We start from the raw sequence: 13,187 nt of genomic DNA on the forward strand, positions 1-13,187 counted from the left end.
TGTTGGGAGCGTCTGAAGAACCGTGACTGTGACCTTCACGGATGTCGCATAACGGTGACAGTCACAGATTTAAAATATCATTTCACAGAAGATGCCGGCGTGACATCGACTCGGCCGCTGGATGTCGTTCATTAACTCACCTTGAGTTATTGTGTCTTCAGTTCGATTGTTCACATTGTGTTGTTCCTTCAGTCATACTCGTGATCTTCTTCCTTTGGTTTCTATCAAGTGTTCCAGACATTTGTGTTTGTTTGAACAATACTTCAAAGTGTTTCCCTGCATTGAGCTTAAATAAAGTGATTGTTTTTTTTGGTAGAAAATGAATACGATAGGGTTATAAGGGTTATAAACGAAAAGTCCAGAGACTTTAGGGTTTTCAAATATATTTACTGATGGTCCAGAATGTCTGTCATTAAAATATAACAAAACAATGCTGACAGTACTTATTGAGTTTTTATCATATCATGAATTGGCCAAAGTTTTCTTTTTCCTCATTAAGGTTAGTGTGTTTACTCGCACACAAATCTTGTCTGCTTTAAATGTGTTGTTTTGTTCTATTATTGTTCGTACATTGAAAACATTATTGAAACTACATGGGCTCAGTGTACCTACAGTACACACTATATTCACCTTCCAAACACAAATCAAAAAACACATTAAGGGCAATTTGGGGGAAAATCAGTTTATAAGCACGAGTCTGTGTACCTTCAGTACATCTATTCAATTTTGAATTTCTTTTCATGAAATAAAAACTAGAGATCCAATTGAAAGACAACTTCTTAAAAAACATTTTTAAAGAAAAGGCTTCGAATTTCTATAATTCCACTTCTAATTTTTCTATCTTCAGTCTGCAGGGATTGATATGTGTAGCAGGAAGTTCAGGAACACTGATGTGTGGTAGAGTTGATAGATGGTGAGGTCCCATTTATAATTGTAATAACTTTATTTATCTTAATAATTACCATGTATCTAACTACATGCAACTGGTAATACTTCATATCATTGACACATCAACACAAACACGCAGGAACACATTGTAGAATATTTGTATGTGTCTAGTTCATATGGATTATCGATAGAGAATTGTTCGACACACATTTCATTCTGACCTTCAGTTGCTAAAACATGTTATTTCTTAAACATAAAATATTTGTACTTTTACCTTTACTCACACTTTGTATATCAGTCCGTCGTAATTGACAGCTCTTCGGAATCACCCGCCTCCCTTCCCCTCGCTTCACTGTCAGACAGATCAATACACCAACATTAATATTACACACATATAAATATATACTATGAGAGAAGTCTTATACCTGCTGCACCTCATCGTTAGCAACTTCTCAAGAACTTTATGCAGCAACTTCCTAGAGTGAGTATAAATACTGCATATTTGAGGAGACGTACATCAGTAATTCAGAGCTGTGTCTCAAATCACATACTTGCGTACTTAAATTTAGTATTTTAAGTGCATAAGTGCGTCTCAATTCTTAGTATGTGAAATGTAGTGCTCCATACACACTAAATTGTAACTAAAACGCCGAGTATGGATCGATGGACACTTTCTACCATAAACGGCTCCATCTTAGTGATGTTGACGTTCAAACAACGTTACTAAGATGGTGGCTTAAACGGCCACCATCTTAGTAACGCTATATATATATATATATATATATATGGCGTTACTAAGATGGTGTTTTCTTTTGTGTGTGAAGATTTAGAAAGTGATTTTACAGCTAACCATTGAGTACAAAAATGTTTTGTCATCACTGTTATCTTTTTCTCATATATATATATATATATATATATATATATATATATATATATATATATATATACAGCCGAATGCCACTGGTCCTCAACACTTTGTTGTTTTTTTTTCACTCCCTCCCCATTAACCTATGTGGTTGCGCCAGTGACATCGAAGTGACACTTGTGCTGAGCACTCACACTTGGCGGAAAATCTCATTTTGAAACCAGAGTTTTCAGCGGTCCTGTATATATACAGTATATATATATTCTTTTTTTTCAGCAGCAGTATGAGGATGACACATCCTTGCTGCTGATACCAGTGTAAATATCTCGCCAATATTTAGTTTCTCATATTTCTTGATCCAAACCAAACGTGCTGCCAGCAGGTGGCGATATCAACATCTGGTTGAAAATCATCGTTAAGTAGTAGTAGAAGAAGAAGCTGTCGCATCATTTCCTGTTAGTGCGTAGCAGCAGAGTTTGATTTGAGACATACTATCTGTAGTAATTAGTTACTAGTTAGTACGTACACTATCCTAAAGCATACTAACCTCCAGTGCACTGAGAGAAGTATGTGATTTAAGACACTGCATTGCTCTTACAGGAACGGCAGCAGATAAAACAGTTGTTGCTGTTGCACATCCTGGTGTGAATTATGTGCAGATGTTAGAAATCATCTGCGGGAATAAGCGGTAGAAAATGGATGGATGGACTTTTCTTATCTGATGGAAACTCTGGGAGGTCGTTTGAAACTTTAAAGGTGTTTCTCGTTGGCTCATTTTCCAAATATAAATGACTTACTTACTTACCCAAGAATTTCTGTTAAGTCAGCAGTAAGTTAAAAACCAAGGGGCAGCAAAAAGAATCAGGGAATGAATGAAAAATACCATCATTAGAGTGGAGTAACTGAAGTTTGTGAAGAACAATAAGAGGCAAGCAATAGCCAAACTGGAAGCTGTTAGTGGTGAAGAAGTGGCATTAGTAGTAGTTAGTGCCACAAGTTTTATTATCCGTCTAGTTTGGGAGAACCAATCGGAAGCAGGAGTTTTATAGAAATATGGAGTGTGTCGTCATCAGCATAGAGGTTGAGCAAATCGCTCGTTTTCAATCCCATCAAGAAGTCCTGCCTTCTTATAACTTGCTGTGTCACTTCTCTAAGTACACTGCTTTACAGTACACTGTAAGACAGTGCACCTACTTGCACAGTGCTCAAATTTTCGTCAGTGTAGTACTGTCTCAAATCAAACTCTGCTGCTACACACTTACAGGAAATGACTCAACAGCTTCTTCTTCTACTACTTTTTAACACTGATTTCAACCAGCTGTTGAAACACTTTCGCCGACACTTGACAGCACTTTTTTTTACCAATTGAAACAAGTTATTAAGTTGTGTTTCATTGTGTTATTACTGTTGTGTCGTTTTGTAGTAAAATGAGTGTTTTCTCGAGACATTCACGCCGGTATCTGCTCAGAAGACGCATCATCTACGTCACTAAGATGGAGGCCATTGAGGGTGGAAAGTGTCCATCGATCCACACTCAATTTTCTGACCATTTCAGTGCTCATTGCGCACTACATTTTCGCACACATCAGGACGCACTTATGCACTCAAAATACTGTAAGTGTAAGTGCAGAAGTGCGCGATTTGGTACACACCCTCTATGTTTTTGTTAGCTTCCTCAGTGTAGCGTAAGAAGAATAGGATCTGGCACAAAATACTTTTAACTTCACGCTGCTTTACAACATCGACTGTCAGCTTCCAGTCACGGACTGTCGAGGCTGCCCAGTTATATTCCGTCAGGTTTACACAACATGGATCTCTTCACAGCAGGAGGGCGGTCAGAGCATCATGTGGAACTGGCATGCGGGTCGGCTGGCTTGGCTTGTGCATCATGTTTTGAGTTCAAATCAGATTTGTTGTTGACTTCCTGCCGTTGTTGACCCCGGCTCTAGAGAGTTCACGTAAATAGAACTTAAAAATAGAAGTAGATAAGGTTTCTGCTGAGTGCTTGAAATGGCATCGAAAAAGTCAATAGAAATCTATAGTTTTATTGGATTTTGTGAATAATTTGTTTTTGTTTCACAGGCTCTCGTCTAAGATTAAACATATTTCAAGTGTGATTTGGTTGCACAAACGTGGGATACACAACATGAGCTTGATTTAGGTCACGGGAGCTTTATTTAATCTGCCTGCTATGCTGATGACTAATGCTCTTATGAGTCCAAAAGTAATGGAAGATATGTCATATACGTTCCACTTTTATTTTGGTAATACTTTGTTCTTTCTTTTTTTGTTTCTCTTTCTCTATTCCACTGAGCTTGACTACAGGCACACAGTCATCTGTAGTGAAGACCCAACATCTACTTCAACCTGGTTATTGTAGCTATTGGACTCTGGTTATTGTAGATATTGGACTGTGGTTATTGTAGATATTGGACTGTGGTTATTGTAGATATTGGACTCTGGTTATTGTAGATATTGGACTCTGGTTGTTGTGACTAGTGGACTCTGGTTATTTTAGATTTTGGACTCTGGTTATTGTAGATATTGGACTCTGGTTATTGTAGATATTGGACTGTGGTTATTGTAGATATTGGACTGTGGTTATTGTAGATATTGGACTGTGGTTATTGTAGATATTGGACTCTGGTTATTTTAGATATTGGACTCAGGTTATTGTAACTATTGGACTCTGGTTATTGTAGATATTGGACTGTGGTTATTGTAGATATTGGACTGTGGTTATTGTAGATATTGGACTCTGGTTATTGTAGATATTGGACTCTGGTTGTTGTGACTAGTGGACTCTGGTTATTTTAGATTTTGGACTCTGGTTATTGTAGATATTGGACTCTGGTTATTGTAGATATTAGACTGTGGTTATTGTAGATATTGGACTATGGTTATTGTAGATATTGGACTGTGGTTATTGTAGATATTGGACTCTGGTTATTTTAGATATTGGACTCAGGTTATTGTAACTATTGGACTCTGGTTATTGTAGATATTGGACTGTGGTTATTGTAGATATTGGACTCTGGTTATTGTAGATATTGGACTCTGGTTATTGTAGCTATTGGACTGTGGTTATTGTAGATATTGGACTCTGGTTATTGTAGCTATTGGACTGTGGTTATTGTAGATATTGGACTGTGGTTATTGTAGATATTGGACTGTGGTTATTGTAGATATTGGACTCTGGTTATTTTAGATATTGGACTCAGGTTATTGTAACTATTGGACTCTGGTTATTGTAGATATTGGACTGTGGTTATTGTAGATATTGGACTCTGGTTATTTTAGATATTGGACTCAGGTTATTGTAACTATTGGACTCTGGTTATTGTAGATATTGGACTGTGGTTATTGTAGATATTGGACTCTGGTTATTGTAGATATTGGACTCTGGTTATTGTAGCTATTGGACTGTGGTTATTGTAGATATTGGACTCTGGTTATTGTAGCTATTGGACTGTGGTTATTGTAACTATTGGACTCTGGTTATTGTAGATATTGGACTCTGGTTATTTTAGATATTGGACTATGATTATTGTAGCTATTGGACTCTTGTTATTGTAGATATTGGACTCTGGTTATTTTAATTCTCATTGTGTACTATTGCTACCTACTTTGTCGTCTGCTGGTTACTCGCACATGCCCTCAGCTTCCGCCTTATTCAGACCGTGAAAAAAAACAACAAAAAAATTGCAAGTGAGTAAGAATGAACCTGTTTGAATAAAGGTTAACTAATAATAAATAAATGAAAATAAATAGATTGAAAGGTCGACGTGTCATCCGAGTTGCGCTCATTCAGGCGGGAATAAATGTCGTTGCCAGGTTACATTATGAACTTCACCTGAGTGGACTGACTATTATGCTAATGGAGGCTTTCTTTTGTTATTTCGTTAGAATGTGAAACACGAGGCAATCACGGCGCTCTGCCATCAACTGCAATCATGATGCAAAAGCTGCAACACCTTAATTTCAACCATTCATGTCCTAAAACACAACCAACACAAAAACAAGGAGTTCATATTCATTTATTTCACTCTCCAAATGAAGGCATTGCACAATAATACAAGATTTCATCGATAGTTTTACATTTCTTTGTGCGACAAAAACAAGAATAAATAAGAAACATTCAACAGCTTGAACAAAATACACATATTTACAGTACAATACTATCTTTGGAACGAATTAACAGAGACTATACAATTAAGTAACATCATTAAAAAGATGTCTTGTAACAAACCTCCATTTACAGCATATGAAGGTTTCCGTCTGGCTAAGATGCTGAAGGCTAATGAAGCGTCTCTGGTGGCATGAATTTCTCAGCAAATGTGTATCTCTGTCTGTAAATCCTAATCTCCATCCCTAAAGAATATAGGCCACGAATGCGTAAGAGCACTCTGTCCGCCGGTGTTAAGAAAGGTCACAGGCTCTTATGTCTTCTGATGCATTTATTCAAAGAACAAATGCAAACATAATAGAAAATAATTGTTGTTTTCATTGATTGTCTAAAAAAATAAATAAAAATAAACCAGGTTTAAGCGAAAACACATAAACAATGTTTCAAGAAATCTCATCTGTGTCTTGTTTTCTGTAAATAAAAAACGACATTTTGGCATAAACAAGATGCTAAATCACCTAAAAAATATATATTTTTGAAAATACCAAGTTTTGTGTAAACAAAGCTGTAGTCGTCATTTAACAGTTTAACAGAATAATTTCTGGAAAAGTTTGGCTTTAATTCCTGTTGGACAATCTTGTGATAGTGTCTACTGTGTCAAGACAAGGCCTGGGGTCCCAAGTCTATCTACAGATATTATCCATATCAACAATTGTACCGCGGACATTAAAAGTAAACGTCACATGGAATGATGGGAGTTTGTTTATGAACACAAAGATAATGAGGATTATAATATAGACTAAATTGCAATTCTTCTTCCTGTTGAAGACAGAAAGTAAAATATGCTTTTCTGGGGCCATGAATTCGATTGTTTAACCAATGTGACGTTTACAAGTAGTCCAGTTTCTCTTGTGGGATTCACAAATACTTTATTTTTAAAACTAAGCGACTTTTTTAAGGCTAAAAAAAAAGAAAAAGCCTTTTTTTTTCCTGAATTACAAATTGAAAAAAAGCAACAAACCTTTACAAAAGTGGTCACAAAAATGTGGATGAACACATTGATTTCACCTATAGAATAGCATAGCATAGCACAGCATAGCATAGCATAGCATAGCATAGCATAGCATAGCATAGCATAGCATTGCTGGGTTGACATTACCCTTCGACAACAGGCAGAATCGAAACATCACAATTTAATACTGTTTATGAAAACCACCCGACTTAAAATATGCAACCAGCTCATTTATAAACATCTCATATTGTGTACTTTCAACCTTTCATACTGAAATATTTAGCAGAAGTGAAATGGAGCACAAGTGTCAACAAGTGTCGCCAAAAGGTCGCCTCAATATCAATGTAGGTAAATGTTCTTGTCGATACTGTGAACTATAAAGATGTCAGTGTTTAATGAGGGACAGAGATGATCGATGTCAACAATAAGAGTAAAGCTGGAATTTGTTTGGTGAAGGACAAACACGGAGATAATTTAGATAAATTCAGCTTAAAAGGATGAAGACAGAAAAATCAGACTCACACTTCCTGTTAGGTAATGTACTTTTTGTTTGGACTGCTAAAATATTTTGTTTCCTCGTGTGATTGATTTTGACACGGCTGTAAATACTGCTTCTATTTTCCGAAAAGAAAAAACACCACCAATTCTTTTTCTTTTCAATGGAAGAGAAATCAATTGTTTCCATGGGCAGGTAGTTTGAAAGGTGTTTCTTGTTTACCTTACCCCAGTATTTCTGTTAAGTCCACGGTATATTTAATCCACCCTTAAATATTTGCTGCCACTCTGACACTGTCAGGCTGAACCAACACCCTGCCCTGAACCAAAGCTCATCATCGAGGATTAAAATGTCATAAAACCGAAGTCCTGGTGTCCTGATCGTCCATCGTACATCTGAGGATCGATGAGTCCGAAGTGGCCGAAGGTAGAAACGACACTAAAGTGTTGGACGTATTTGCCTTCACCTGCGATCTGGAGCCGGACACAGAAGTTCCGAGCGACATCTTGGGGAAAGCGAGAGAGTCTCGGTCGGAGTTGCTGTCCTCGGACGAGGAGCACACCAGCTCTCGGAAGCATTCCCGGAACCTCGTGGACAGAAGGCTGTAGATGACGGGGTTGACGGCCGAGCTGAGGTAGAAGAATACGCCCGACAGGAGGTGGACGTACTGGTAAATATTGTGAAGCGCGTCGGTCCACTGGCTGATGGAACTCCACAGGAGGCGTTCGATGTGAAACGGGGCCCAGCAGACGCCGAACACCGCCACAACAATCGCTGGAGGGAGAAAAGAATAGAGTTATAAATAAACTCAACTCAACACAGGTGCTGGGGCGAAGGAAAGAAGAGGTCGATAGACCTCGTGTCTCCACATTCTGTTAAAAAAAGAAGTCATCGACATTAAAATATTACCAAAGAAATGTATTCACAGTTGACAGCAAGAAGTTTGCAGGTTTGCTTCCAGGTTAGGCATGAGGCAACTAACCCTAACCCTGTTTGAGTTTCCGTGTTGATGTTGCACTCTGATTTCCTCCCACAGTCGAAACATTTTTTCAGATTGTTGATTTGGAACTTTGGAACTGTTGTGACAACATTTTCCTAAATTTAGAGATTTTTCTCAGTTGAAGGAAACAGTTTCTGGTCAGTTTTCTACAGTGTTGAACTAGAGACATGTCTTTATCAAATACAACACCCAGGTTTCTCAGTTTGACAGACTGACCTAAGTCACCCAAGTACTGACTCAACCCTGGAACCTTATCATCAGGAGCAATAACCATAGTTTCAGTTTTGTCCACATTTAGCTGCAAAGTGTTTTCACTCATTGTTTGATTTCTAGCAAACAATTGAAGTGTTATTGAAGTGTATTATCAAACCACGAGTAGACCTTCTTCTTCACGCTGCTACGAACTGGGCTCAAGTAGCCTGTGACCAGTGGTTCCTCTCAGCCTAGCGTCATCACTGTAGGAAGTGTTACTACATGAATGATTCACAAACAACCACAGGCAGCCTGTGAGTCACCAATGATGCCTCATGTATGTTCCATCCAGAACATCACAAGTACACGGAAGCTGGAAATGGATGCATGGATTTATTTTTAACAACTTTTGAAAACTTCTGCCGCAGTCAAGTGAAGATGCAGGTGAAAATGATGTAATGCAATCAATAGAAGGTTAAATGAAAATGAAATGGAAGAAAGGGTTCCATGAAAATGTCAACTCATTACCAGAGGTGATTTTGCTCAAGGTACATTGGTTTGGACAAAGACATAATGATAGGAAGAATAGTAGCTCATAGGAGTTAAAAAGAGGGGATTATATATATAGTTGTGTCCTCGTGATCTTGACAACAATACAAATGACATCATTAATGACATCATTAGTCATGACACTCAACTGTGAAAAACTGTGTGTGCAGGGTCTTCAACAGACTCTCTGTCTGTCTGTGTAACTGTCTGTCTGTCTGTCTGTCTGTGTAACTGTCTGTCTGTGTAACTGTCTGTCTGTTTAACTGTCTGTCTGTCTGTCTGTTTAACTGTCTGTCTGTCTGTGTAACTGTCTGTCTGTGTAACTGTCTGTCTGTATAACTGTCTGTCTGTCTGTGTAACTGTCTGTCTGTGTAACTGTCTGTCTGTCTGTGTAACTGTCTGTCTGTCTGTGTAACTGTCTGTCCGTCTGTCTGTCTGTGTAACTGTCTGTCTGTCTGTGTAACTGTCTGTCTGTTTAACTGTCTGTCTGTCTGTGTAACTGTCTGTCTGTCTGTGTAACTGTCTGTCTGTGTAACTGTCTGTCTGTCTGTCTTACTGTCTGTCTGTCTGTCTGTCTGTCTGTCTGTCTGTCTGTCTGTCTGTCTGTCTGTCTGTCTGTCTGTCTGTCTGTCTGTCTGTCTGTTTCTCTCTCTATCTCTCTTTCTTTCTGTGTGTCTCTCTGTCTGTCTGTGTAACTGTCTGTCTGTCTGTCTCTCTGTCTGTCTCTCTGTGTAACTGTCTGTCTCTTTGTCTGTCTTTTAGTCTGTCTGTCTGTCTGTGTAACTGTCTGTGTCTGTCTGTCTGTGTAACTGTCTGTCTGTCTGTCTGTTTAACTGTTTAACTGTCTGTCTGTCCGTCCGTCTGCCTTGCTGTATCTCTGTCCATCAGTCCTTCCGTCCATCTGTCCATGATCCTGCAGTTTTCTGCCGAAGTGCTTCCTTTACTCACACTTTTCTCTAAAGGTTTAAAGTGGGAGGTTTCTGTCTGAAGCACCGCAATTTATTTCCACTGGAGATGACAGAGAATACTCACAAAGCATCTTGATGACTTGTCTCCTCCGTCCGTCCTCCATGCTGATCTTCACTCTCCTGCCATGAATGCAGCTCTGGCCGCTGAGCTGCAACTTCTCTCTGCTCAGATGAAGCCCCATCACCAGGTACAAGACCCCGATCACCGAGATGGGGATGAAGTAGAAGCAGACGGTGGTGATCTGCATCACCAGGTTGTAGATCCACAGGGGCTTGAGCACGGTGCAGATGGCCGATTCCTCCAGCATCTCTGGCAGGTAGAAGATGCCGTGAAGCGAGGTGTTCGGGATGGCACAGATCATGGACACCACCCACACGAACCCTATGATCTGCTTGGCACGCCGGTTGGTTGATAAATATCGGGTCTTGAGTGGATGGACCACAGCGATGTATCTCTCCACGCTCAACGCTGTGACGTTCAAGATGGAAGCAAAGCAGACCGTCTCGAAGAGGAAGGTCTTGAAGTAGCAGCCGCCCTCGCCGAAGGGAAACGGGTAGTTCTGCCAGAGTTCGTAAATCTCCAGCGGCATCCCGAAAACCAGCAGAAGGAGGTCCGACATGGCCAGACTCACCAGGTATAGATTGGTAGGATTGCGCATCTTCTTGTGTTTGGCTATCACCGCACACGTGAGAAGATTCCCCAACAGCCCAGTGAGGAAAATCAGGAGGTAGACCACTGTCACTGGGAGGAAGAAGGGCGAGCGCTTCGGGCCCAGGATTTCAAGGAGGTCAATGTCAGAGAGTATTTCGCTGTTGTTCGCCGGCATTCCACTGTTGGTAGACGGCGTTGAGAAGTTCAGAGGCTGCGCTGGGATTTCCATTATGAAGTCACACAGGAGGTGTCTTTTACCTGAGGGGCACAACAACACAAGTTCAAACAAAAACCGTTGAGTCAGAAAATGTTATTTGCGTCAGTCTGACTTTTTTCAAGACTCTATCAGTGACGTCACATTCACGTCGCTCAGCCAGTCACACAAAAGTAACAGAGAAGCGTTGTCTCCGATCTGATCCTGGTTTCAGGGCGCTGGAAATGAGCGACCCTGATGGTTAGCGATACAAAAATGTAAAAGTTTGCTATGACATACTAGCTCAGTTATGGTGTTGATTTCTACATGAAGTCAATATTCAAGACTTTTTTCGACTGATTCTTTCAATGGTAACCACAGGGAAATGTACTGGAAAAGATCCCCACGTAGAATAAGTTTCACCTGCTGCCACTGGTCTGGACTAACAAGATTATTTTGGCCTTATTCGTCCGCAGATGTCAAAAAACCCGATTATTCTCACGTGTTAACTACTACCTTAGTATTTGTTACAATAGCTACTGCTACTTTTCTTCCTCTCAGTCCGAGAAATGTTTTTGACTAAATAAGAACACTGTTGCTCAAATATCAAATATTAAAAGTTGAAAGTCTTTTGCGTCATTTTTCAGATATTTCATGTTTTTTATTTCCTAAAAATCCCCGGGCGACACCGGGCTACTTCAGCTAGTATGTAATAAATACATTCTTGAATCTGAATCAGTGCATGTAAGTCTGGACCTGTCAAACTTGAAGCACAAGGGAACAAATCATGTTTTACACTGAAGTTTGCAGGTCGAGAAAAGTGTATTTAGTATATACCAAACTGAAAAAAGAAAAAAACATTTATTGCGTTTTGTCTTTGAATTTCAGTGTATCCTAATTTATCTCCCAATTACTTTCTATTAATGTTGTTATTTGGATACATTTTCTTGGGATTTGCTTTAAATTTGTTGACATGAATAATATCTAACGTATCTTCAAACTTCAAGCTCCCTAATAAAACATGAATCTACTTTTATTTTTGACTTATTCAACGACCACTTAAATGACTCTGCAGGATGTATTTGACAGGCCTTAGGTTTGCAGTGGACAAAGGGAAGATCTGTGATTTGAAGCAAATCGCTTTGACACATGATTTTCAAAACCTCAATGCATCATTTGTGAAATGGTTTGCAGACGAAAGGTGATGAAAGGTCGACTGAGGTTCGTAAGTCATCAGCATGGAGTGCTTTAAGTGGGACTGATAACCGTCACTTAAGCACACGCGTCACTTCGGCACTCTTGCTTGAAATACCTTTTGAGCTGCGATCTAACCTTAGTCCGGGAATAAATCTGTCTCAACAGCAGGAAGGTCACGATGCTAGTGGCTCAGAGGTTTAAGTAAACGTGTTTTTAATTAATGTATTAATCGAGACGTCATGTCCGGAATCTCTGATTTCCTCCACTTGAATGTTGGTCTGCATTTTAATAGGTTGCAAGAATGTTCTCTATGTGTCTCTCACCACGAATTAGCAGGGAATTTGAACCCTCAACCCCATGGTTTTAACTGTGGAGCAACTGAATTATTATTATTTATTGTTGGTTAGTTTATCTTACAACACTGTTCTTGTTCGTTAAATTATATAATCGTTGTTTTTTTAAAGAAACTCCCAAATTAGATTAAGCTCCTTTTTAACACATTTTTGCAACAAAAAAAAGGGAAATAATTGGTTTGTAAAAACTGATGATAAGATTTTTAGTAAATTAGATAAAAGTAAATAAAAAAAAAACATGTTTATAAAATTCTTATCATTTACAGATTTGAAAACATGACCAGAATCAATAACTATACAAAATAAAAGTGACGAAAGAAAATATCTCACCTCATCCTTCGATCCAGACTCATTGTCAGGAAGAAATTCCAACTATTTTCAGCGTCTCTGCAGCAGACGAGGATGGAGAAGCTGCTGCGCACACACCAGCCGAGATGTGAGGAAGTGGCGAACGGAGGGAGAGAAGTAGGTGAGGGAGGGAGGGAGAGAGAGAGAGAGAGAGGTGATGAAAGATTGTTTTTATTTGCCATCGTCTTATTTGTTTTAGTGTAATCACAGCCAGAAATAAGCAGTTGAGTTGTGCAGTTGTACGCAACATAAAGGTGAGGCAAATTAATTTTAATTGACCTTTTCACCATCAGGTCCTTTCCCACCAGACACAGCGAGCTGAGGTTGTAATTACGGCATCAACAGCGT

The 13,187-nt window shown here is 39.2% G+C and overlaps 1 protein-coding gene across 1 annotated transcript; it reads right to left on the bottom strand.

The window, feature by feature from the left end:
• Positions 1–7,739: 7,739 nt before the first annotated feature.
• nmur3 (neuromedin U receptor 3) lies at positions 7,740–10,977 on the bottom strand. Its single transcript, XM_087800989.1, has 2 exons — positions 10,161–10,977; positions 7,740–8,161 (listed from the first exon to the last, which is right to left on the bottom strand). Exons 1-2 carry the CDS (start codon positions 10,975–10,977, stop codon positions 7,740–7,742), a joined length of 1,239 nt encoding a protein of 412 aa, XP_087657115.1.
• Positions 10,978–13,187: the final 2,210 nt, after the last annotated feature.

Source organism: Callionymus lyra, chromosome 10 (assembly GCF_982586985.1).
Source record: "Callionymus lyra chromosome 10, fCalLyr1.hap1.1, whole genome shotgun sequence".
Taxonomy (NCBI): Eukaryota; Metazoa; Chordata; class Actinopteri; order Syngnathiformes; family Callionymidae; genus Callionymus; species Callionymus lyra.